This window comes from Odocoileus virginianus, chromosome 2, assembly GCF_023699985.2.
Source record: "Odocoileus virginianus isolate 20LAN1187 ecotype Illinois chromosome 2, Ovbor_1.2, whole genome shotgun sequence".
NCBI lineage: Eukaryota > Metazoa > Chordata > Mammalia > Artiodactyla > Cervidae > Odocoileus > Odocoileus virginianus.
Window position 1 is genome coordinate 89,855,282 of NC_069675.1, and position 25,652 is coordinate 89,880,933.

General features: G+C 60.7%; 1 protein-coding gene across 2 annotated transcripts; it reads left to right on the top strand.

The window, feature by feature from the left end:
• The first annotated feature begins 1,957 nt into the window (after positions 1-1,957).
• CRB2 (crumbs cell polarity complex component 2) lies at positions 1,958-25,611 on the top strand. 2 transcript variants are annotated; one of them, XM_020872157.2, is made up of 13 exons: positions 1,958-2,112; positions 8,883-9,206; positions 11,526-11,721; positions 11,864-12,003; positions 12,682-12,867; positions 13,051-13,164; positions 15,901-16,773; positions 16,862-17,370; positions 17,933-18,098; positions 18,758-19,541; positions 20,358-20,474; positions 21,099-21,216; positions 23,044-23,367. In XM_020872157.2, exons 1-13 carry the CDS (start codon positions 2,010-2,012, stop codon positions 23,266-23,268), a joined length of 3,855 nt encoding a protein of 1,284 aa, XP_020727816.2. In that variant the 5' UTR covers positions 1,958-2,009; the 3' UTR covers positions 23,269-23,367. The 2 variants fall into 2 exon arrangements, with proteins under 2 accessions (XP_020727816.2, XP_070308620.1); XM_070452519.1 differs by lacking the exon at positions 21,099-21,216 and having other exon boundaries at positions 23,044-25,611.
• Positions 25,612-25,652: the final 41 nt, after the last annotated feature.

A 25,652-nucleotide genomic window follows, 5' to 3' on the forward strand; every position in this document is an offset into this window, starting at 1 on the left:
CTGGATCTCTGAGAAGCAGAATAAAGAGTACCTGCTTCAGCTCATTATCACCCCCACTTTATAAGTGACGAAACAGGCCCAGAAAAGGCATTCACGTGCTGGGGTCACTCTCTAGTCAGTAGTAGAGCTGGGCTCAAACCTGGATCTGTTCAGCTGACGAGACTGTACTTTCCCCAACGGAGTGGGAAGGGCTTCCGTGTGGAGCAGGGTGAGATTCCTGGTGCACGTGAGAGGCAGAGAATTAAAGGTGGTTTTGGTGGGGAGCTCCAGAAACCAGGGTTCCCCCGGTGGCTCAGTGGTAAAGAATCCGCCTGCAATGCAGGAGACCCAGATTCCATCCCTGGGTCTGGAAGATCCCCTGGAGGGGGAAATGGCAACCCACTCCAGTACTCTTGCCTGGAAAATCCCATGGACAGGGAAGCCTGGCAGGCTACAATGTATGGAGTCACAAAGAGTCAGGACTGAGCAACCAACACTTCACTTGTAAAAACCGAGGAGCAACCCCCACCCCATAAGGACCAAGACCGAGGGTGGAGATGGGGCAGGGATTGGACAAGGACCCACCAGGCCTTAGGTTCCCTCTCTGAGCACGTCCTGGCACTGAAGGACAGCAAAGCCACTGCTGCCCATGACCTGCGTGACACCCGCCGCTCCTTTCCCAGAACCGCTACGGACCATTGCCCATCCCTCCCACGCAGCCTGGAGCTCCATCAATTACTCAGGTCTGTCTCTCCAGACTGTGCCCTCGGGGTGTCAGGGACACATACAGAGCCCAGCAGAGGGCCTGGGTGGCCCGAGTCCATGGTCACTGAATTGGGGCATATGGGGATGAGTTGGCAGGGGCCAGCTGCTCATTTCAGGAAGTCCTTTCAGTGAGGGATTCTCCTTTCACCACAGCTGAGGGCAGTGGAAGAATGGGCTACATTTTGATGTTGTAGTGCCTTTGAGATGACCTAGATTCCTGGGTCCAGGTCCTCGCAAGAACTCCTGCTCTCCACTCAAATAAATACTATTCCCTCTCCAGCCTGGAGCAAGCAAACCTCAAGTGCAGCAAGAGACTGTAAGGTTAGATAACAAGAAGGACTTCCCAGCAGTAGAACAGGGAAAGTTTGCCGCTTAGAGCTGCCTTAATGGACTGCCTTGGACTGTACGGAGGCTTCTGGAGTCATAAACAGCAAAGGCGAAGATCTCGGCAAAGGGGAGAAATAGAAGAGACTCAGTTTGTCTGGTGAGAGGGTGGTGAGAATGGGGGCCTTAGCCTGGGGGCTGAGGTGAGAGGGGCTGTGTGTGGCAGTGTGGGAGTGCAGAGAAGGGGTGGGGGGACCAAGGGACTCTGAGAAGGATGAGCTGCCAGCAGTTGGTGGTGGACTGAATGTGCGGACAGGGGCTTCAGCGGCAGGGGGGGAGGGGGGTGGGGAGGGGGTGGGCGCCTTCGCGGGTGGAAGGGAGCCCTGGGAGGGAGCGGGATTCGAGGACCAGGCTGAGTAGTAGGGGCTGCGGCTTCCAGCAGAGAGGAGGTCTGGGAGGGGAGCTTGGCCAGGCTGGGGAGGGAGCTGAGAGATGATGGGGAAGGGGGCAGGGTGGGATCGCTGGGAGGATCTGGGAGTAGCTGGATCCTCTGGTGAGAACAGCCCCCAGAAGAGAAATGTCTCTGGGAGGCTGAGGCAGCAGGACCTGAGAGGTGGGAGGACAAGGCAGTGGGGGGGGGGGGGGGGCGCGGTTCAGGAGGGGGAGAGGGGTGGGCCCCGAGATGAGGTCAGACCCCGGGGGCCCCTGAGGCCTCATCTGGAGCCTGGAGCCCGGGGCTGGGGGAGAGGGGTGGCTCAGACCCCTCCTCCAGAAGGCGGCTCAAGGTGGGGCCGCCGGGGAGGGTGGGGGTGGGGGAGGAGGGGGAGGGGCGGGCGGGAGGGCCGGGCCTCTGTCCACCGCATTAGTGCTGGTTGGAGGGAGAGGGGGGTGTGGAGCCAGCCTGGCCGCCTGTTCCCACAGCCGCCGAGCAGAGCGCTGCCATGGCGCTGGCCCGGCCGGGGACCCCGGACCCCAGGCCCTCGGCCCCGCTCCTGCTCCTGCTGCTGCTGCTGCACAGGGCCCCCGTCCCCGCCCTGCCGGCTGGTGAGTTGGGGGTCCCAGGCCTGGGGACCCTGGGGCTAGGTCTGTCCACAAAGCAGACGCCTCAGGCCATGGGGCTGTCCATGTGGGTGCCAGGCCCGACGGTGGGGTGCACAGGCGTGCACTGCTGTGGGGCGCTGGAGCTTGCGCTGTCCAGGGGGGCTTTCTGGGGGGATCTTGGCCAGCTGTGGCCCCTGTGGTCTGGGTAACGGGTGGGCTGTTGTACCCCATAAGGCGGGGGGTGGGGGGGGTTGGGCTGGGGAGTTCTGCCTGTGAGGCCTGAGTCTAGGGGGTCTGATGTGAGCTGTGTGCAGGTTGTGGACTGTGGGTTGTGGGTGCCTTTAAGTTGTGAGGTGGGACAGCTGTCCCGCACGAGCTGGGAGTTATGTCTGAGGCTCAGTGGGTATGACGGGCTGTATCCCAGGGTGAGTTGTGGGGCACAGGTTATCGAGTGGGATGAACTGTCTCTGCTCTCGACATAGGGACATGGGGTGGGGGCCGCAGACCCCAGCCCAGTGGATCGCAGTGGAGAAGAGGGAAAGAGACCCAGGGTTTCTGCCTGCATCGCTTTCATGGGGTCGGGGTGGGGGGGCTGTGGGTGTGTGAGGGACAGGGCTGGGGATGCTCTGGGGTCCCTGGGGGGTGGCTGGGTACTGTTGCCCCCCACACTCCTGGCATTCCCAGATCAAGCTGAAAGGGCCTTGTGAAGTCAGACTCTGTTCACCAAGAGGTTTTTGCTTTTGTCCAAGTGGATTCACGTGTGCGCGGGCTGGAATTCTTCCTGGGGGGTCTGGGCACGCTTTGTCTTGGTCACTATAGCTACGGGGCCAGGCCTGGGAAGCCTTGCGCAGGAGGGTGGCCTGGCCTCTCTGCAGCCGCTGGGGGAGCCCCCACCTCCTCAGAGTCCCAGGGTGTGGGGCCAGCGCTACCCCGCCAGGCCCCTACCTGTGGCCTTCTTCAGCCTCTAACAGGGCCCGGCTCACAAAACCTTTGTCTCCTCTCCCCTCTGCCAGGCACTTGGGGAGGATGAGGCCCCCATGTGCAGGGGAGGAAACTGAGGCGAAGGGAGGGATTGGGGCTTACAAGCTGGGCCCCGAGGCAAATCGAAGAGGAGCCGGGGGCCAGCTCTCTGATCTCTGCATGAGGGGCATGGAGTCCTGGCCTGGGAATCTAGTGTCTGTCCCCAACCCGACAGTGCACACGTATAGATCATGCACATGCACACACGCACCTGCACATGCGTGCACACACAGGCCACACATGTGCATGCACATGCACACACCCCCCACAGCAGCATGGTCAGGTGGCATGCACCAGGGCACACACCACCGTATGAACAGGTGTCCACAGGCACATGTGGACCCAGCACACATGCACGTGAGCACACACCCACCTGTACGTGACACACAGGGGTGTGCATTCATGTGCTAATGTGCCTTCACATCAACCCTGTGGCAGAGTCTACACTGAGTAGACAGCTGCTGCAGAAGGGAACGGATGCTGATACATCCACTCACCCCCAGCTAGCCCTGCTGGGATCCCCAGGGCTGGCCTTTCCCCCTGTGATTTCAGCACAGGGAGCCCTCTCCTTGAGGATCCCCAGAAAGCTTGGGTGAGGGTGCTATGGGCATGAATATTTCTGGAGACCAGGTCCCCAGGGCCTGACTGCCAGGAGGGCAGGGGCGGGAGATGATGTCACTTGAAAAGTAATTTCCATTCCTGAAGGGATGGGGTTCTGGATGCCCTGGGCCCCTGGCTCTGTCGCCCACCCCTGCCAGGCCCTGAGCGGGGCCCCTCCGTCTGGGCCCACTCAGCCACAAAAGCCTGGCTGGTTGCTAGGAGAGCGCCAGGCATCTTGGAGCACAGTGGGGCACATCGGGCTCTCACATCCCTCCCTCCCTGCCGCCTGCACACCCAGGGAGCCCGGCTGACAAAGGGGTGGCGAGTCCAGCCCCTAAACCCAGCTCCTCCTCCAGCCCGAGCTGGGTGGAGACCTGGAAGACAGAGGCAGGGAGAAGGAGCCACACACTAGCGCCCTAACGGCAGGATTTGTTGGATAGTCACTGTTGGCCCCATGTAAAGATAATGAATAAATAACACACCAGCCTTTACGTGGCAGGCACTGTGCTACTGGACTTTTGTTGTTGTTCAGTTGCTAAGTCATGTCCAACTCTCTGTGGCCCAATGGACTGCAGCATGCCAGGCTCCTCTGTCCTTCTCCCCGAGTTTGCTCAAATTCATGTCCACTGAGTCAGTGATGCCATCCAACCATCTCATCCTCTGCTGCCCCCTTCTCCTCCTGCCCTCAATCTTTCCCAGCATCAGGGTCTTTTCCAGTGAGTCAGCTCTTCGAGTCAGGTGGCCAAAGTATTGGAACTTTGGCTTCAGCATCAGTCCTTCCAGTGAATAGTCAGTTGATTTCCTTTAGGATGGACTGGTTTGATCTCCTTGCAGTCCAAGGCTACTGGACTAGCATGATGGAATTTAATTCTCACAACAGCCCTGTGAGGTCAACTCTGATACTCCCAGTTTACAGAGGAGGAAAGCGAGGCCCCGAGAGGGTCAGTAACTTGCCCAGGGTCACACCTGGTGTGTGGCGGGGCCAGGATTTCACAGCCGCCTATGGGACTAGTCTATGTATAGTCACCTCTCTTCTCTGTGCTTCTGTCTAAAGGCAGCAAACCAGCTCATGCTGAGAGCTGCTACAAGAATTCAGCAAGAAAATGCAGTGGTTTCCTAACAGGTTTGGCGTGAAACCCTGTTTCAAAGGAAATTTTAGACAGAAGCCAGAGGCCACTAACAGTTAAAAGTGGCCTGTTGGGGTGGCAGGCCTGGAAACCCATCTGCCTGGCTTCATCCTCCTTCCAGAAAGTGCCTTCCTCCATGGCCCCAGCCCTCTGAGATCATGGTTTGGAAACACTGGGATTTGCCAATGTGGACAAAGGATAGGCAGTGGACGGCTATTGTTGGGATTATCAAAATGCTGCCTTTAACCTCAGGAGATAAACATTCTTGTAAAAGACTATCCCAAACTCTCCCCCCTTGTTAGAGTCACTTAGCCCTTTCCCGATGGCTGTGTCTCAGTTGCGCTGCACTGTTTGCAGCCCTGCCCTTGGGGCCTCATGCTCCTAGATGGATAGTTTTTTCCCGAGAAGCATATCGTAAGGGATCTTGGGTGGCTTCTTAGATATATTCTTTTTTGCCTTGTCAAGGTGAGAAGCTTCACAAAACCCACCTTCAGCAAACACTTCTCAGTTGTTGGCAGGTCTCACTAGGCCTGTTACAAGTGCGCATAATACAGGAGTTACTAGGCACGGAGCAAGGCCTGGAGCACCCTGGGATTGCTAGCAGCTGGGTTCAGGATGGACAGGGAAGAGTGCCCGCTCCGCCCAGACCGATATTGGAAACTGCACTCTTAGGCAAACCTTCTGAGTCTCGAGTCTCTCTACGTGTCTGGGGGAGGCTGGGCTAGAATGCTCTAAAGTGACAATACGTGGGTGGCAATTTAGAGTTTGCAGGATGGGAGTTTCAGAAGCATTGGGAGAGGTGGACTTCTCACAAGCCTGGAAATGATCTGCTGCTTAGTTTTTTGAGGGATGGTCCTGGGCACGTTAAACAGAAGTTTTCTTAATGGCCCCCATCCTGTCCAGTTTGAATCAAACTCAATAATGTGATAATAGATGGAAGGCACGTAGCTCAGCTACACACGCACTCACGAACGGTTCCTGTTACCATAATCCTGTCCTTTGCACGAAGAAAATTCCTTTCCGGGAGGTGGGTTCCGGGCCTTCCCGGGCAGGGCAGCAGGTCCGAGGGGAGGGGAGAGGGTCCGTTAATCCTGCCCTGGCCAGGTCGTCCCAGGCAGCCTGAGAGGTCGGGAGGGATTTGTGAAGATAAGCACAGGCCCCTCGTCACCCTGGCAACAGGCCACGCCCCTCCAGCCTGACCGGGAAGGCCCCTCCTCTGACCCGCCATCCTCACCTCTCCTCCCCTCAGCCCCGGGCGAGCCTGGCCTCCCGGGCGAGCCTGGCCTCCTGGGTTGGCTCCCTGGAGGCAGAGAGCCCAAGGTCGGTGCTTGTTCCCAAGCCTCAGCGTGCAAAGAACTCCCCAAGGAGCATGTTGCAGTGAAGATTCTTGGGCCCCAGAACCCAACAGTTCTGCATCTCTGGATCTGGAGTGGGGCCCTAGCATCTGTATTCTTAATACAAGCCTTGGGGTGATGCTGGAACCCCCCAGGGTGGAGGCTCTGGAGCAGTGAGACCTGGGTTTGGATTCCAGGCCCTCTTGGGAAACTGTGAAGTCACTTATATCTGAGCGTCACTTTCCTCAACTGTGAAATAGGAACGATAGCACTGTCTACCCCCTAAGGTAAATGTGAAAACGGAGATTACACGAGAGAGATGGCTGCCCCTCTGGTGCCAGACTGCCGCACCACCGCACGCCTCCTGGGACAGAGGGCTGCCTCCCTCTCTGCCTGCCGGAAAACTCCTTCCTCAGTGGGGCCGGACTCTGTCTCCTGGGGCCACCTGCTCCTTCGGTGACAAAACACCTTCCCTGTCCCCCCAGGCGTTGTCCAATCTGCTCTGACATAGAGGGTTCTGAATCAGGGGGGGCAAAGCACCAGACGGGTGGGATCCCTTAGGATGGTCATGCTTTCCTGGTGGCTCAGTGGTAAAGAATCTGCCTGCCAATGCGGGGGATTCGATCCCTGGGGTTAGATCCCTGAGTCGGGAAGATCCCCTGGAGGAGGAAATGGCTACCTACTCCAGTATTCTTGCCTGGGAAATCCCACGGAGAGAGGAGCCTGGCGGGATACAGTCCACGGGGTTGCAAGAGTTGGGCAGGACTGAGCAACTAAACAACAAATACCCTTGGGTTACACACATGAGGGGTGACACCTTGTCAGGATCAAATGAGGGGCCTGTTGGCACAGGACCCAAGAGCCAAGGTTCTTCACAGTGGGAGCTGTGGTTACTGTGCGGATCCTCCTGAGGGTGCTGGGTCCAGGGACCCAGCTCAAAATGGCCAGAGCTCTCACTGAAGGCTCACTGGTGCCCAGCAGGGCTTTACTCACGTCCCCTCAGTGGTGCCTCACAACACCCGCAAGGTGGGCACTGCTCAGACCCCACTGTTCACGCAAGCTGGTCTGATGCCCATCACAGCATCCTCCCCCCTCCTTCAGACTATTTAGCCCTGGGGGACTAGGCTCTGTACTGACCAGCCGTCATGACTCAGGGAGGGAAAAAGAAAGACAAGCTGCCCATAAGCCCCTCCCAGAGGCCCAGAAGCCCCCTGTCCTCATGCACGAGACCAGGCTTGGGGGAGTGGGGCTGTGGGCAGAGAGGGTCTATGACCCTCAGTGCCCCAGGTCGTCTTGGCCAGACAGTGTTTCAGACCCTCTGTCCCCCTTGCCACACGCCCAGCCCTGGGTGGGTGCTTGCCCCAACCCCCTCTTAGTGAGAATCCCCGGGAGTGAGCCCGTGCTGAGTTGTACCACGTGCTTTGGGAGCCAGGGGTGGGCTGACAGCAGGTCTCTCCCTGGGTCATTGGCTGGTACCTCTGTCTCCCAGCCAGTAGACCGCCCTGCCTGCTGGAATGTGGATGACGCCTGAGAGGCTGTCGAGCCTTATCTGGGGGTCTTCGCTGGGGAGGGGAGGGGAGGCACAGGACCCGAAGCTGTGCTGGGGCCTGGTTAGTGTCTGGATGACAACCTGGGTGGGGGCGGGGCACCTTGGAGCATCAGGTGCGGGGGGAGGGGAGGGGGTGTGCCTCCTCCTCGGGGGCCGCTCCCCTCCCCCCATCACATACGGAGTTCTTTGCACGTGTGGGCACTTGACTGCCATCCCAAGGCTTTCAATCCGCCCTCATCCTACCAGGCACATATCATTATCATTCCTCAGTAGGAGAAACAACTTGCCTGAGGTCTCACAGCTTGTTTTGAACTGGGGTTTGAATCCAGGGCTCTCTGCCTTCACAGCTAAGTTCTTATACCAGCTGGACACTGATGGCTCTTAGCAAAGGAGGGCGTGAGGGAGGTGGGCTGCAGATCAGGAGGTGACCCTCTAACAGAGGGAGCTCTGCCTCGCGGAGACGCCCAGTGGCTGGAGCCGGGAGTTTGGTCAGCAAGTCTCACTATGTGTCCTGTACCCTGTGGCCACAGCCAGCCCGGCTGCTCACATTTACTGATGGCGGATCCGGTGAGAAGTTCTGGGAGGGGAAGCGGGGTGGAGTGGGGAGAGGGGCCTTTGAAGTCCTCCATCTCCAGTTTCATGTAGGGATGGAATTACCAGACCCCCAGCAGGAGTGGCGGAGTGGGCAGTGGGAGGCCAGGGACCCCTGCCCAGGTGCAGCTGGAGCACCCGGACGGACCTTGAAGGCTAAGCCAGGACTGAAGCCAGAGACCTCACTTTCACACTTGAACCTGGACCCGCTCTCCTGTAAAGCGGGCCTGCCAGGGCCTGCCTGCCAGGGGTGCTGCGGGGATGTGCAGGACTGGAGCACGAAGCTCACAGGGTCAGGGGGCGTCTGCTCACTAATCCTGCCTGGGGATTCAGGCAGCCTGGGTCCTCCTTCATGGAGGAGGTACTCCCCAAAACACTCCCAGACCTGGGTGCCTGTTGGGACCTTGTCTGTAGACCCCCTGGCCCTCTCCTGAGTCCCGACGACCTCCGCTGCTCACCAACTGTGGGATCTGAGGATGGGCCTGGGTGTGGGGAGAGGGGTGTCGCAATAGCCCCTGCCCACCCTGCCCAGCCAGTCTCCTCTCTCTGCAGGGACGGTGCCTTCAGAGACCCTGGGTGCCTGCGCCTCAGACCCATGCGCTCCAGGGACCGAGTGCCAGGCTACAGAGAATGCCAGCTACACCTGCGTGCCCCCAGAGCCCCAGGGCTGTGCCAGTCAGCCATGCCACCACGGCGCCCTGTGTGTGCCCCAGGGCCCAGGGCCCGATGACTTCCGTTGCTACTGTGTGCCCGGATTCCAGGGTCAACACTGTGAGCTGGACATCGACGAGTGCGCGTCCCGGCCCTGCCGCCACGGGGCCACTTGCCACAACCTGGCTGATCGCTACGAGTGCCACTGCCCCCTCGGCTATGAAGGTAATGGCCCCAGCTGTCCCCAGAGGCATGTGTAATGTCGGCCCCGTTAGTGACTCAGAGTGGTCAGATCGTGAATTTGGCTTTGGCTTTAGCGTACAGACCCCCTCTAGGCACCCTGGCAGTTCTGGGGTGTACCCACTCTTGGTCGTGCTGCGGAACTGATGCTTCTCAGGCTACCCTGGCACCTCTGGATGAGAATGTGGGTGAGAGCTAGCATGGTGCCTGGCACAGAACAGGCACCGGACAAATGTTATTTCAGCCCCTTGTGGGGTTTGGGTGATGCTGGGGGCGGGGACACCCTTCAGGCATCTCTGGGACTAGAGTGCAGATAGGCCTGGTTTGGCTTTAGTGAGAACATGTCTAGACAGTATTTCCAGTATTGATTCACTCCAGACCTGTCATTTGGTGGCTCATCTGATGCTTCGAGAGCATGAACACCCCTGGTATGGTTCAGGTTGTCATGCAGACCCCCCATGCCTGCCTGTGAATAGCACCCCCCCCCCAACAGCTCCTGCAGAGACATTGGTGGTCTTGCTCAAACTGTAATGTAGATGTACCCCCAGGGATCTCTGCTGTCTTGAGGGGTACAGTTCCCTCCTTCAGAGTATGTCCCTGTCCCAGTCCCATCCAGGCTCTAAATTGAGAGCAACCTGGAGCAACTGCCTGCAAGTCGGGAAGGAGGGCGCAGCTGGGACAGGTCTGGGAGTGAGGCTGGGTTTAGGGCAGCCGGGAACCTGCAGCGTGGACACTCTGGGTTCCTGAATTCAGATGACTCCCTCTGACTGCAGAGGGCAGCTTGAGGCCACTCAGTTAGGCATGCAGAAAGGGGGGGCTGGGCTCCAGGAGAGGGGTTGTATCATGGAGAGACATCTTGGCACACAGATGAAAATGAACTTTGGAAGTGGCTTCTGTGTACCTTTCTCATCACGTGAGAGTGCAGGTGTCTGGATAGATTAGTTGTGGATGTGTGAGGAGGTCATGCAAAAGGCCTCTGTCTCCACCAGCATCCATGGGTGTCTGGGCTCCCTGAATACATTTGTGGGAACCGTCTGGGTGGGGGGTGCCAGCAGGTGTGTGTGTGCCCGGATGTGTGGTGCTGATGCTTTGGGTAATGCTCTCTGGGTGAGCTGTGGATGTGAGTTGGGGCAGCGTCTGCTGTGATTCATTTCCTCCTCCTTCCGCTCTGAGCCAGGCGGGGGAGGTTGGGATTCCAGGCGGCCTGGGCCTGGCTCCCCCTGGCACAGAGGGTGGGAGTGGGGCTGGGTCACAGGAAGGAGGGGCTCTGTTTTGTGCTCACTGAGCCGGGAACGGGGAAGGTTCCAGCTGGAGTCAGCTGGGTCCCCTGCCCCCCATGACCAATCCCACTGAGGGAGCAGAGGCAGGGCCACTGGAGTGTTCGATGCAAATGGGCTCCACAACGAGCTCTGGCAGCACGTTTCCAACCTCTGAGCTCCTCCATCTCCCTGCATTGCCACAGCCCCTCCCACAAGAGTCTCCCAACTGATTTAATTTTGTCCAGGACTGAGAGGGTTCCCAGGACACAGGACTTTCAGTTTTAAAAGCAAGATGGTAGTTTGGCAGAAGCCAACATAATTCTGTAAAGCAATTACCCTTCAATTAAAAAAAATAAAATAAAAAACCAAGAAAAAAGCAAGACGGTACAGGGAAAACCTGAAGGAGCTGGTTCCCTTGGTCTAGCATCTTTCACTGGGGAATGCTCTCTTTGCTGGGGTGCCTCCTTACACCCTCCACAAAAAGCCAGCAGAGCGAGCCTTCTAAAATATAGAGAGGACCGTGTAAGTCAGCTGCTTTAAACTTTTAGGATAAGGTGGGATTGTGTTACTTGGCCCCAAGGTCTGTCACCCCCTACTCTTGCCCGCCCTTCTCCACTCTCCCCTTTGCTTCCAACTACCCGCACAACCCCTTATCCTAGTCTAGGGAATGCCTTCTCATTTTTCTCGATTCCCCAGGCTAAGACCCTGACTCTTGCCGTCACAGGATCTAGCACGTACCCACAGTAGAGCTTATCAAAATAAAAAAATCAATCCTCATTTATGTAATATTGACTAATCCCCCCGTGTCCTGGGCTAGACTGCGGTGAGCTCTAGGGGGCAGGGAGGTCTGTGTTGTTTCCCTCTCACTGCCACTGCTGGCGCAAGAAACACCTGCCCTGGAGAGACGCACTAACGGATCCTCTCCGGATCCTGACATTCCGCTGCCGGTCACACTGTCTGGAGTGGGTCTGGGGTCAGCCTGGCTCGGCTCCTTCCGCTCTCCCTCTGGGCGTGCAGCTGTCCGTCTGTCTCGGGCCCTGTCCAGGCGTGACCTGTGAGACGGAGGTGGACGAATGCGCCTCGGCGCCCTGCCTGAACGGGGGCTCGTGCCTGGACGGCGTGGGTTCCTACCGCTGCGTGTGCGCGCCGGGCTATGGGGGCGCCAGCTGCCAGCTGGACCTGGACGAGTGCCAGAGCCAGCCGTGCGCACACGGGGGCGTGTGCCGTGACCTGGTCAACGGGTGAGCCGGAGGCCGTGCCCCGGGCGGGGAGGCTGCGCGGTGGGCCGGCGCGGGGGCAGTGGGGGCGCGAGGCGGGGTGAGGTGGAGGCAGGGGGCAGGGGGCTCGGGCACGTGCTCAGCTCGGGCCGCGCGCCCCCTTCAGGTTTCGGTGCGACTGCGCGGACACGGGCTACGAGGGCGAGCGCTGCGAGCTGGAGGTGCTGGAGTGCGCGTCGGCGCCCTGCGCGAACAACGCGTCCTGCCTCGAGGGCCTCGCAAGCTTCCGCTGCCTCTGCTGGCCAGGTGTGTGCGCGTGCGCGCTCGCACTCCCAGAGGGGCGGGGGCACAGACTGCGGCAGCCCGGCCTGGGATGCCAGTGCGGGTGCGCGCTGGTGCAGAGTGCACCCACGTGACTGCAGCTTCTCTGGGCCTCAGTTTCCTGATCTGCGAAGCAGAGCTGATCATAGCAGTTGCTGCTGGGCTGTTGGGAGCCGCTGCTGCTGCTGCTGCCTGCTCGCACAGTCCTGACTCTTTGCAACCCCATGGACGGTAGCCTGCTAGGCTCCTCTGTCCATGGGATTATCCCAGCAAGAATACTGGCGTCCGTTGCCATTTTCTACTCCAGGGGAACTTTCTCCGGATCGAGCCCAGGTCTCCGGCTTGGCAGGCGGATCCTTTACCACCGAGCCACCTGGGAAGCCCATTGTGAGAAGAGTAAATGAGGAAAGCCCATGAGGCCTTGGCACAGGGCCCCGCAGGAGCAGAGCGCTCAGTGATACTAGAAATGCTAGTGGCGTTAGTCACACGACGCTGGTGCAGGCTGTCCTGGTCACTCCTGTGCCCTCAGTGTGGCCCTGCCTCGGAGCGTCCGTGACAGTGTTCTGCCTTGCTGTCCCAGCCTGGCCCTGGCGGGCCTGTCAGCAGTGGAGGAGTGCTGCTCGGTGGCCCCGTGCAACTCGATGCCCATGCGTGTGTCTCTAGGCTACAGTGGCGAGCGGTGCGAGGTGGATGAGGACGAGTGTGCGGTGGGCCCCTGCCAGCACGGGGGCCAGTGCCTGCAGCGCTCGGACCCGACCCTCTACGGGGGTGTCCAGGCCACTTTCCCGGGTGCCTTCAGCTTTCGCCAGGCCGCTGGCTTCGTGTGCCGCTGCCCTCCGGGCTTTGAGGGTGAGCCCCCTGCCCCACTTCCGGGGAAGCAGGTCCGTAGTGTCCAGGTGCAGGGGAGGGATGCTGGAGCGGGCTTCAAGCATTCCTCTCTGGTCTCAGTCTCCCTAGCCGTAAAAATGGGTCCTTTCCAGTTCCGGCCGGGCTCTGAGGGGGCTGAGGGAACCACAGCTGGGCCTCTTGCAGGGGACGACTGCGGCGTGGACATGGACGAGTGCGCCTCAAGGCCGTGTCTCAGTGGAGGCCTCTGCCAGGACCTGCCCAGTGGCTTCCAGTGCCACTGTCCAGACGGCTACACAGGTGCCCGGGGTTGGGTGGGCACTGGGGCAGGGCCAGGTCAGAGTTGGTGGGCCTGGGCAAGAAGATTCCTTCTGGCTGATGTGGGGAGGCTGGGTTGATGGGGTTAAGGACATTAGCGAGGAGGTAGGTGGGGTGGCCCAGGCGACAGGAGAGAGGGCTGAGCTGCGACCTGGGCTTAGGGGGTGGGAGTGGAGGGAAAATGTTTTGGAGTGGAGGTTGAGAAATACTTACGAGGGGCATGCTCCAGGTCCTGAGGGTTATTCCAGGTGTGAGTGGGAGGTGTCAGAGATGCGGGCTGAGCTTCTGCCCTGGGTGGCGCTGGGTAGAGGATGGTGGGTTCAGTCGTCCACCCTGAGTCTGTTTGTGGAGCACCCATGGGAAGGAGTCTGGGTGGGGGGCTGGGGATCCGGGGTCTGTGGCCCAGGACAGGGACCTGAGACAGGGAGTCAGGAGTGTCATCCTGGCAGTTGGGATCAGAGGTGGCCATGGTTGTCCGGGAGAAAGTGTGGGGTGATGGGCAGAGAGGGCTCTAGACACCTGACATCGAAGGGCTGGGCAGAGGCCGAGGGCCTGTGGGGAGGACAGGGCAGTTCTGCTGGGACAGAGGAGGTGGAAGCAGAAGGCTAGCGTGTGGATGGAGGGTGGGGGGGCGTGTTATGGAAAGCTGGGGGACAGTGTCCGGAGAAGGGTGGGCGGGAGCTGGGCCTGCAGAGGCCTCTCCCTGCCTCGGGTACGGCGGACAAACAGACACACGGACATCCTTCCCTGCGGACACTGGTGAGCCCGAGGAGCGTCCCTGCTCCTCTGGAATGCCTGTGGCACCTCCCCCTTGCCCGCCCGCATTCCTGCTCAGAATGCAGGGCCTCCTCTCCCTGGCACGGTTCCTGGACACCCGCTCCCTGGCCCAGGGGAAGGAGGGGGCGATCACTGCTGTCCCTTCCACCCTCACCCACACACAGATGCTGGGGTTCAGCCTGCCACTCCCGAGTGGCCAACACCCCTGGGCACCCTGAAGGCCCATCTCCTGCGGCCCCCATGGCTGGTGTTCCCTGAGTCCTGCCCCAGAGGCAGCGGCCTCGTGGGTGCCTGGCACACAGTGGGCCCACGGCAGCACGCCCTGCTCTGCAAAGCTCTCTCTGCAGTGTGCTCCTCCTCATCAGGGCCCCCTGACTCGGGCTCTGAGCACCCCCCCTTACAGAGGAAGCTGGAGGGGCTCTCGTGCCGGCGTGTCATCCCCCAGGTTCAGTAGGGTCAGCGGAAGCCCAGCTCCTCCCCACGCTGAGCTGAGCTGATGGGTGACAGGGAGGTCAGCCCTCTGAGGTCAGGGCCCGGGAGGGGGAACCCCGGCTGTGGGGCTGGGCTCCTTGCCATCCTCCCTTTGGGTTGTGCTGGGCGTGGGGGAGGCCAGTGCCTGGCATTCCTGAGTCCACGCTGAAGGAGGAAGTGGCTGGCCAGGCAGGGAGCACGGCTCCCCAGCCTTGGTGCCTGCCCGCCACTCTCAGTCCGTCCGTGGGGACATGCAATGGGGCTGCGGGCTCTGGGGACCTTCCTGCGGGTGTTGTGGCTCCTGGCAGGTAGGCAGGGTGGGGTCCTTGGACAGGCGGAGGTGGGGTGGTGGGGCCGTCCATCTCCGGAAGGTGGCGGTGGTGTTTGTGGGCTGCCTGGGGCCGGGATTCAAATCCTGCTGGCTTCTCTGGGTTTGGGTTCCCCCCTGGCTGGGATACGCGGGCAGGTCTGGCCTCGGTGGTTGTGCGGAGGCTGCGGCTGAGCAGGGGTGGGGCTGTGGCCTCTAGACCCTAGACCTGACCTGGAGGCTCCTGGAGGGGAGTGTGACCCCCTCGCAGCCAGAGCGAGGGCCCTAGGGCAGAGGGACGGGGGTGGCGTTAGAGCCAGGCCTGCATCAGTGCCACAGATGCTACACCCGTCCCTGCTCCCTCTTCCATTTCATTGCTCTGTTCACAAGGGCCATACCATGTTCTTTGCTGGGCACCAAGGACATACCCAGGCCCCTGGAGGAGATCTCAACTGTGTAAACAGATATTTTCAATCCAGGGTTCTAGGGAACTGCCTGGGAGTGGGCAAGGAGTTGGGAGGGGCACAGTAGCTTGTTGCTGAGGGTCAGAGAAGGCCTCCTAGAGGACTGGCCATTTGAATTTGGGCTTTGCTGGATGAGTAGGAGTTTGAAAGGCAGGGTTAGGGAGAATGAGGCATGCCAGGCAGAGGGAGCAGTATGGCAGGACTTCCCAGGAAATGCTTGGAGGAACAGGCAGCTCAAGGTCTGTAGGGAGGCGGGTTGACATCTGAACGCCTGGTAGCATCCAGGCCATGAGGGATCGTGAGTGCCAGGGTGAGTGATGGGACCTTATGCAGCAGAGGAACTGGGCAGGTCATGCATTAGATGATGGAGGGGGTTCTGAAGCTGGTGAGCTAGAGGATCCTAGACTGTGGCCCTGAGAGTTTGTGAGTCCGGGAAGGCAAGGTGGGAGGAAAGCAGGCACTTGTGAGTGTATAGGGGACGGACTCCACAGGGCCTGGAGACTCACCAGGGCGGGAACAGAAGCAGCATCCTGGATTCCAGCCTCCGGGGACTTCCGAGGACCTTGAGAAGTCCTTTGAAAATCGGGAATGGGTTCGGTTGATGGATACTGAGCTCCTTGTCCCAAGAAGCAGGTAGGCTCTGGGTCAAGACTGTGGTTCTGACCTTGGTGCTGAGCCTTGGCCTGGTCTCTCCCGAAGGCCCGACATGTGAGGAAGACATGGACGAATGCCTGTCGGAGCCCTGCCTCCACGGTGGGACCTGTGAAGACACCGTGGCAGGCTACATCTGTGGGTGCCCCCAGGCCTGGGGTGGACCAGACTGTTCTGTGCCACTCACTGGCTGTCAGGGCCACACTTGCCCACCGACTGCCACCTGCATCCCTACCTTCGAGTCAGGGGTTCACAGTTACACCTGCCGCTGCCCACCTGGTGCCCACGGACCTTTCTGCGGTCAGAACACTACCTTCTCCGTGGTGGCTGGGAACCCTGTACGGGCTTCAGTGCCAGCTGGCAGCGCCCTAGGTCTGGCCCTGAGGTTTCGCACCACGATACGTGTGGGTGCCTTGGCCACGTGCTCTGACACTCAAGGCAGCGTGGAGCTGGCGCTGGTGGAGGCCAGGCTTCAGGCCACGCTCTGGAGCCACGGCAAGAATGTGCTCGTCCTGAGGTTGCTGGAACCACCCCTCAATGATGGCCACTGGCACCGAGTGGAGGTGACGCTCCGTCTGGGTGTCCTGGAGTTGCGGCTCTGGCATGAAGGCTGTCCCGCCCGCCTCTGTGTGGCCTCCAGTCCCATGGCGATGCCTCCCACGGCTGCCCCGGCCCCCACGCCTGCTGGGTCCCGCTTCACCCAGCTGGGCGGCGTGGCCTTTGCGGGCTGCCTCCAGGATGTGCAGGTGGACGGGCATCTCCTGCTGCCCGAGGCCCTTGGCGAGAACGTCCTCCTGGGCTGCCAGCACCAGGAACACTGCCAGCCTCCGCCTTGTGCCCACGGAGGGGTCTGCGTGGACCTGTGGACTCACTTCCATTGTGACTGCCCCCGGCCCTACAGTGGTCCCACGTGTGCCGATGGTGAGGCATGGGCCAGGTGGGCCCCAGGGCAGCGGCTGTGCCTGCCCTGGTCTATAGGCCTCACGCCTGGCACCCTCTCTCCCTGCAGAGGTTCCTGCTGCCACCTTTGGCTTGGGGGGCACCCTGAGCTCTGCCTCCTTCCTACTCGACCAGCCGCCAGGCCCCAACCTCACCGTGTCCTTCCTCCTCCGCACCCGGGAACCTGCTGGCCTTCTGCTCCAGCTCACCAATGATTCAGCTGCTGGCCTGACAGTGTTCCTGAGCGAGGGCCAGATCCGGGCGGAGGTGCTGGGCAGTCCTGCCCTGGTGCTCCCGGGGCGCTGGGATGATGGGCTCCGCCACCTGGTGACACTGAGCTTCGGGCCTGATCAGCTGCAGGGTGTGGGGCAGCAGGTGCACGTGGGCGGCAGGCTCCTCCCTGCTGACACCAAGCCCTGGGGTGGGCCCTTCCGAGGCTGCATGCAGGACGTGCGACTCAACGACCTCCACCTCCCCTTCTTTCTGTCACTGCTGGGGAACTCCAGCCTGCCCAGCGTGTCCGGCCGTGGGCAGTCCTGGAACCTCACCACGGGCTGCGTCTCTGAGGACACATGCAATGTGAGTGCCAAGAGGAAGGGGTGGGTCCTTTTTCCAGGATCTACCCTGCATCTCTGGGAGTCAGCATGTCCTCCTACTGGTCAGGGTAGCACCAGGAGGTGGGGCGCCTGCCCACGGTTCCAAGGCTGAAGACAGAGCAGGGTTTGCTTTCATTTCTTTTCCGGCAAGCTGATCTTGCCCTCCTGTAGTCCCCATACCTCACCTCTCAGTTGCGGTCTGAGACAGACACCCTGGCCTGGGCAGAGGGCTGCCCAAGACTTTCTGCAGGGGTTGTTTGGTGGACAGGGACACCCAGGGTCATGAACAAAGCACCAGCCCTAGAATTGGAATAGCCTGGGTTTGAGCTTGGGCTCCTCTGTTTACTGCCTTGGTGATTCAGGCAAGTGGTTCCTCCTGAGCCTCAGTTCCCTCACCTGAAAAATGGGAATGCTAGTTACTTTTCTATTTGTTTGTGAGGAGATAATGCATCTGCCCAGAGAAGAGCCACTCACTGTAGCGATGTTTTTGGTGGGGTGATGCCAGCCCCAGGCCTCAGCCAGTCCGTGTCCTGATTCTCCTGCAGCCTGAGCCCTGTCTCAATGGTGGGACTTGCCTCGTCACCTGGAATGACTTCCACTGCACCTGCCCTGCCAACTTCACCGGGCCCACGTGTGCCCAGCAGCTGTGGTGTCCTAGCCAGCCCTGTCTCCCGCCTGCCACCTGTGAGGAGGTCCCTGATGGCTTTGTCTGTGAGTGCCTGCCCTGGGCAGCCCACGTGCTGGACACCCAAGCTGGCTTAGATCAGGGCTTGGGGCCAGTGGACAGGATGGCAGCAGCCCCAGCCCACCTCACCCAGAGGACAGGCTCTCTGGAGGAGGAGAGCACTTGCTAGGTTTTCAAGGGCAAATAAGACCTTGGGCACAGGGAGCGACATTTCAGGAATGGGGCAAAGCACATGCAAAGGCCTCTGAGGTTTGTAGGAACTTGGGACTTTCTGCCAAGGGCAGTGGGGAGCCATGGGAGGGCCGGCAGGAGAAGACCATGCTCAGCATTTTAAAAAGAAGACAGTTCAAAGGATTGCAGTGAAGAGTGAGCCACAGTGATGGCACGGGGCAGCGCCACAAAGGAGAGGAGTGGGCAGATTTTCTGAGGGGGTATTATTGCCTGGTTTGCGACCTGGAGGGCAGGGTGGATGCCCAGAGTTGGTTGTCTGGAGGTAAGAGAGTTCTATGGGGTACGGGGAACACTTCCTGGGATTAGATCCTAGGTGGGTGTGTGTGCCCCCACGCCCAAACGGCGGGGGTTGGGGGGGCGGTGGTAGCAGGCGGCGACTCGCCACATCACCCAGGTGTGCTTGGGTTGGGGTGCGGGCCGACAGGCCGTCCTCCGACGCTCTCTCCCCCCGCAGGTGTGGCTGAGGCCACGTTCCGCGAGGGACCCCCGGCGGAGTTCAGCGGGCACAACGCGTCATCGGGGCGCGCGCTCAGCGGCCTCTCTCTGGTCTTCCGCACGCGCGACTCCGAGGCCGGGCTGTTGCGCGCTAAGGATGGCCCAGGTGCCCTGTGGCTCGCGGTGCGCAACGGCTCGCTGGCGGCCGGCGTGCGCAGCGGCCGCGGTTTGCCCAGCGCGGTGCTGCCAGCGCCCGGGCCGCGCGTGGCCGACGGCGCCTGGCACCGCGTGCGCCTGGCCATGGAGCAGCCTGCGGCCGCCGCGTCGCGCTGGCTGCTCTGGCTGGACGGCGCGGCGACGCCGGTGTCGCTGCGCGGCCTGGCCGGCGACCTTGACTTTTTGCGCGGCCCTGGAGCCGCGCGCGTTCTGCTGGCCGAGAATTTCACAGGCTGCCTGGGCCGCGTGGCGCTCGGCGGCCACCCGTTACCCCTGGCGCGCCCGCGGCCCGGCGCGGCCCCTGGCTCCCGCGAGCCCTTCTCGGCCTGGCCCGGAGCGCCCGCACCGCACCTCGGCTGCCGCGGCGCTCCCGTGTGTGTCCCCTCGCCCTGCCTGCACGGCGGCGCTTGCCGCGACCTCTTCGACGCCTTCGCCTGCGCCTGCGGCCCGGGCTGGGAGGGCTCCCGCTGCGAGGACCGCGCCGACCCGTGTCGCTCGGCGCCCTGCGCCCGCGGCCGCTGCCACGCGCACCCAGACGGTCGCTTCGAGTGCCGCTGCCCGCCTGGCTTCGCAGGCCCGCGCTGCAGGTGCGCTCGGCTGGCTGGGGTGGCCTGGGTCCGAGGGGTGAGGAGTGGAGGGGAGGCCCCCAGGGTGGTGGATGGACAGACTAGACTGGAAGCGCGACTGTGGAAGCGCTGGTTCCATCGGCCAGCCCCATCCCTTCTCTGAGCCAACTCCCTGTGATCTGTAACTTGGGAACAATAGCCCCCTAGCGTTGCCAGATAAAATACAGGACACCAGGGTGAATTTAAATTTGAGATAAACAAAGCTGTCCTCTGGGAGTGGGGGTGGGGGAACCAGAGCTAGTGTTGGAAGAAACTTAAGAGGCTCTTCTGCCCAGCTGCCCACCACGTACATATACCCCCTCCCTGAGTCCCGTGGGACAGGCAGAGAAAGATGGTCGGAGCCTCGGCCGCTTCCCTTATTCAGTTTGGCTATGACTTCCATTTCTTTCGGAGCCACGCTTAGGGACGGTGTCTGGTAGAGATCTGATTCCCCTTCTCCCTGCAAAGAAGGTCAGGCTTTATGTCCAGGAGCCTGCTCTTACTGGGGCTGGTCCTTACCTTTCATCAGCTCCTCAGTGGTCTCTGAGCTTCCAAGGGTTCTGCCAGGGTCTAGCTGTGGTACATCTAGTTGGGGGTGGGGCTGGAGTAGTAGAGTGGCAGCCCCGAGTCCCACCCCAGACACCACTTCCGTGACTTCCAGCAGGGTTTGTCGAAGGTGGCCCTGAATTCCTTGGATGATGATGCAGAAGGCTCAGGTCACCTGAGTGACCCACGGGGCATGGGGTGGGCCAGGTCCCGTGTTCCTGACCCAAGTCCAGCCCCTGTGTTTTCTCTCAGGTTGCCTGTCCCACCAGAGGGCTGCATCCTGAACATCACCTGCCTCAATGGTGGTCGGTGTGAGGAGGGGCCCCAGGGCGCCAACTGCAGCTGCCAGGAGAGCTTTGCTGGGCAGAGGTGGGTCTGGGCTCCAAAAGTCTGGGAGGTGGCCTGGGGAGTGTGGAGAGTACAGACCCAAAGGTAGGGGGTGGGCCTCCGGATCCCCTCCAACCAGGGCGGGTGAAGTGGGGTGTGGATCCTTGCTCACCTTCTCAGCCCTTAGTCATCACTGCGCCAGAAACTCCACCTCTGTCACCTGAGATCTTTTGGGGCTTCCAAGACCATCATCCTCTGTTACCAGACACCTGCTGGAGAGTAGTTGCTAGTGGTGTTTCTGAGAGCACCACACTTAGCATCAGGACCACATGGGAAAACTATGCAAATAGAGGTTCTGGGCCCTCCAGATGGAGTCAGCATCCTTGGGCAGGTGCCTCTACACAGGCTCCCCTGTGCTTTCGATGGAGTGAGGGTCATTCTCGGTCATGAGTGTTGGGGTCAAGGGATCTGCTGCGTGATGAGGGTTGTACTCAACTCAGGCCCCCTGGCAGGGCCCAGGTCGGGACAGTGCTGGGGACAGCGGTGAGCGGTGCCTGGGTGTGGAGGGTGTGGGGGCGGGCTCGGGGAGGTAGAGGAACTGGGGGAACCAGAGGCAGCCTGGGAGGGAGCAGCGTTCTCAGCCCCACCCTCTTCCCTGCCTCCCAGGTGTCAGGTCCCCTGTGAAGCCAACCCTTGCTTGAATGGGGGCACCTGCCGGGCAGCCGACGGGGTGTACGAATGTATCTGCAGTGCCAGGTTCTCAGGCCAGTTCTGTGAAGTGGTGGTGAGTGATGCCGACGGGGAGGCTGGCCTGTTTTGGACTTTATGAGATGATGTTGGGGTTGGGGGTGGGGAGTGTGTACAGGGCTCGTGGAGCTGGTCCTGGACCAGCCCTGTCACGGGGTGCGGAGTAGCAGGCCAAGGAGACAGCGCCCTTCCACACCCTTGCACGGGAGGTCTGTTCACTCACGGGGAGCCTGGGGAGCCCCCCCACCATTCCTCTGGGGACCGCAGTGAATTCTGGGATTTACATTGGTGGATATAGCAGCCTGTAATCTCTGGTGGTTTCTGAGCCAGGTTTGTAAAGTAGGAAGATTTGGGGAGCCCAGGACTCTGAGCCAGAGAAGGCTTGGCTACCATGAAGGCAGGCTCAGCTGAAGGGGGCAGGGGGTGGGCAGCGAATAGATAGGGGCCAGCAGGCGGCCTGCGCATGGACCTCCCTCTGGCCTCCTCCCCTCCAAGGGGCAGAGCAGACTCTGCAAGCCCAGGCAGAAGTGAGCCAGAGTGGGCGCGGCAAGGGGGGGGCACGAAGCCTGGGGAGGCGCCTTGATCTCCACAGGCTTCTGGCGGGCCGGGTCATAAACCCCAATCCCCTCTGCTTCTGGGGAAATGCTTCCTTTCAAGTTGAACTTTACAGCCTCTGGCTTCCCCTCCCGCCCTCCTCCTAGGGGGGAAATGGCTTTACAGCTCCCCCAGGCTGGCGGCTGGCCTGCCCTGGTTGGTTCAGGGCTGGGTGAATTTCTCTACAGCCTTGGGCTCCTTCTTTAGGGCTGGGGACTGAGACTGGGACCCAGGCCACAGTGGGGTGAGAGGTCTCATGAGATGGAGGGAGGGCCAATGAATCTGAGACCCTGGGTCTCTGGCCCCTCCCTGGAAATCTGTGATTCTGGGGCTTTAGAGCTCCAGGTCTGTAGAATCTTTTGATGGGGCATCCAGGTGTCTGATGAAAGAGTTGTTTTTCCTGGGCCCCCCACAGCCTGGTCTGTGTGTCTCCTGGGGGTGGTGGCCGGCCCTAGGGGAACTCAGCTCACCATCAACCAGGTCAGCCTGCTCCACCTCATGCCCTGCACAGGCCCCCTGGCCCTGAGAAGCCTCCCACTTGGGGCTTAGGCATAGTCTCCACAGACCTTTAAAAAACCAGAGTGCCCTTTGGGATCGGGAAGGATCAAGTCCCATCACTTCAGGTCGGGTGTCTATTGAGAGAGGCTGGGGTAGCAGGGCTGGGCGCTGAGGCCCACCTTGGCCAATTGAAGGAAGGACCTTTGGCTGGAATTCGAGACTGCAGGATGGTGGTATGAGCTGGGCATGGCACGGCATGGTGTTGGGGGTGGACAGAGGGCAGTGCCAGTCCTGACTCGATAGCTCTAGTCATGTGTGTCTGGGGGAATCTGGGCAGAGCCTCCGTGTTCTCCTCTCATACTTACCGAGTGCCTACTGAGCAGGCTCTCCTGTCAGCGTTTTGGGGATACACGGGTGAACAAAATAAACCAAAGATTCCTGTCCTCACGGGCGGCCTTGCTCTCACTTGATCAGGTCACTGCAAGGTTTACGTGAAATCCCATGCACAGTGTTGAGCTCCTACTGGGCATTCAATAAACGTGTTTCTCTTCTACTGGAAGCCCTTGGTTGTACCGGAATCTCCTGGCAGTGGCTATGATAGGTGGCTCCTAGGCACTTGCTCGCATACCCCTGGGGCCAGGTCTCTCACTTGCTCTCAGGGAAGCCTCTGCCCAGTGATGCTTTTTTCCTCTGCTCTGAAGGGCCCGGGGTGGGGGGGGGGTGGGATCTCCCCAGCTCCACCATCTAAGGCCTTTTACTGCGTCTCTTGCAGAAGGGCCTACCACTGCCGCTGCCGTTCCCGCTGCTGGAGGTGGCAGTGCCCGCGGCCTGCGCCTGCCTCCTCCTCCTCCTCTTGGGCCTCCTCTCAGGGATCCTGGCGGCCAGAAAGCGCCGGCAGTCGGAGGGCACCTACAGCCCGAGCCAGCAGGAGGTGGCCGGAGCCCGGCTGGAGATGGACAGCGTCCTCAAGGTGCCGCCCGAGGAGAGACTCATCTAGGCCCTCCTGGCTGCAGCTCCAGCCCGTGAGGGCCTCGATTTCTACCTGGAGACCCAAGGAGGCCACTTCTGGGAGCCTGCAGGGAAATGGCTGGCCACTTCTTAGCCTTAGGGAGCTGCTGCAGGGCTCAGGATACCTGCTGGGCAAGTGTCCCCTTTGCCAGGAGCCCCTGCCCCTGCCCCGTGCTGGGCTGAGGGGAAGGGGCGCGCTCAGGGAAACAGAGGGGCCTGTGCAGTTGTGGACATTTACCATCCAGCCGCCAGGTCTCGCCTTGGCAGACGCACGGCTGTGCTGGGAGAATCACCTGTGGGTGCACATGATGTGTTTTGGTGTGTGTGTGTGTGTGTGTGTGTTTTGGTGTGTGTGTGTGTGTGTGTGTTTTGGTGTGTGTGTGTGTGTTTTGGTGTGTGTGTGTGTGTGTTTTGGTGTGTGTGTGTGTGTGTGTGTGTGTGTGTGTGTGTACCTGGGACTGTTGATCTGCAGATACCCATGTGAGTGTTAGGGATGGGCTCTTGGGCATGTTGTCCTTGTTTGTGTGTGTGATTGTGTAGTGGGTGCAGGTGGCCCCACAGAGGAGCAGCTGGGCGGAGAAGACCACCTTCTCAGTCCCGGGACTGGGCTGGCCCAGGGCCCCGAGTGCTCCTGGAGGCCAGGCCAGGGCTGGCCCAAGGACCAGAGCCCCAGCTCTGGCAGCTTCTCCCACCTCCCACCTCCGGAGGCTGCCCCCAGCCTGGAGGCAGCTGGAAATCAGCGGGATGGGGGGCAGGAGCCAGAGGTTAATGTGTGAGCTCCCGGTTCCCCAAACAGGTGCTCCTTGAGGGAGATTTGACTGCCCTGCGCTGGAGCCAGGCCCTGTATGGGATGTGGACTGCGGGGCAGACCTACAGGAGCCGGGACGGGCGGGGGGTGGAGTTGTGGGGGAGTGTCTGGGTCTTCACAGTCTGCCTCCTGTGGGCCTGTCGCTTGGACAACGCCGGGAGCAGCCCTGGCCTGCCTCACAGGGCTGTTGTGAAGATGGTGGGTGACTGTGGGGAAGGATGGGGCTCTGGGATTCGTTACATTCCAGTCTGCTGTGGAGCTGCCCGGGTCATCCTGTTAGGTGTCAGGAAGGGAGAGGGAGAGCGTGGGGAAGGGGCCTCCCCGAGGGGCAGCCAGGGGGCGATGCCCACCTTGTGCTTCTCCAGCTCCTCCCGCACCAGCGAGGTTGCTCCTTCACCTGCAGACCAGTCGCCTCCCTAACGGTCGCTGGGAGGATTCGAGGAGAGGATGTGCAGGAAGCCCTCAGGGTTGTTCCCTGAGGCAGGTGCTCAGCAAACATTGGCACCGCCTCTGTGTCGGGGCTGGTCCTGTGGACAGACACAGATGAGGGGGAAGAGCTGGCCGCTGTGCTTCCGGCCCCTTCCCTGGTGATGCCACCACACTGGGATCTCTGACAGGCACCTGTCTGAGGGCCTGGCCTCTGAGCTTCAGTCCCTTTGTCCCCGACCTGGAGATGTGCCCTTTGGTCCTTCCTGTTTCCCAGGCCAGCGCCCCCTGTGCCAAAACCAGGAGACTCCTTTCCACTTCTTGATTGGAGGTAGACCTTACCCAGCCCCCGCAGGGGTCTCATCCAACTTCCAGAGGCACAGGAATCAGTGGGAGGTGGAGCCGTGTGGTGATGGGGCCACGGGATGGGGTAGGAGGGCCGAGGATGGACACTAGGCTCCTGGGGCTTGCTTGGTCCTTAGCCTGTAGGAGGTGGGACCAGCTTTCCCTGTGGCTCCTGGGAAAGGCAGGGAGAAAACATCTGGTACCATGAGCTTAGCCAAGCTGCTGCCTTGATTAGTTCATCAAGTCAGAGATTTGGCAAACCTGTTTTTGCAGATTCCTAAGAAAAGACATTCTAGGTGGAACCCTGGTGTATAAAAGCTGGGTGGTTGTTTTTTGTCCTCCTCTTGTTCCTGAGAGTTGTGAGAACTTGTAATTTTCAAGCACAGACCAGGAAGGGAGACACACAGAATGATGGGCAGGTGGGGGGGTGGGGACAGTGTGTCTTAACATCCACTCTGGGTGCTGGGTCCAGGTATCCTCTCCAACACAGCCAAGAGAGGTGCAGTTTCCCAGGCTCTGCCCTTGCTAATGAGTGGTGATTCCATGTATCCCCTTGAACTTGTCGTTTCCTGGAGCCGAGGTGCCTTTGACATCACTGGTGACCTGGAGCTCTGCTGTGTGGGGCCCGGCAGCCCTGTGCCCAACGGTGACCAGCCTACCCCTCAGAGGCCTGACTGGGAACAGGCTTGGGGGTGGGCCAGGGTCAAAGCCTCCCTGACTGCTCCACGGCCCGCCTCTACCTCTACAAACACAGATGCCGAAGGTTCCCCGAGGCGGCGTCCCCTCCCTGCAGA

Coding starts and splice junctions, on each gene's coding strand:
- CRB2 (XM_070452519.1), top strand. CDS start 2,010: ATGGCGCTGGCCCGGCCGGGGACCCCGGACCCCAGGCCCTCGGCCCCG. Junction 2,113..8,882: donor CGTCCCCGCCCTGCCGGCTG/GTGAGTTGGGGG, acceptor CTCTCTCTGCAG/GGACGGTGCCTTCAGAGACC. Junction 20,475..23,043: donor GAGAGCTTTGCTGGGCAGAG/GTGGGTCTGGGC, acceptor CGTCTCTTGCAG/AAGGGCCTACCACTGCCGCT.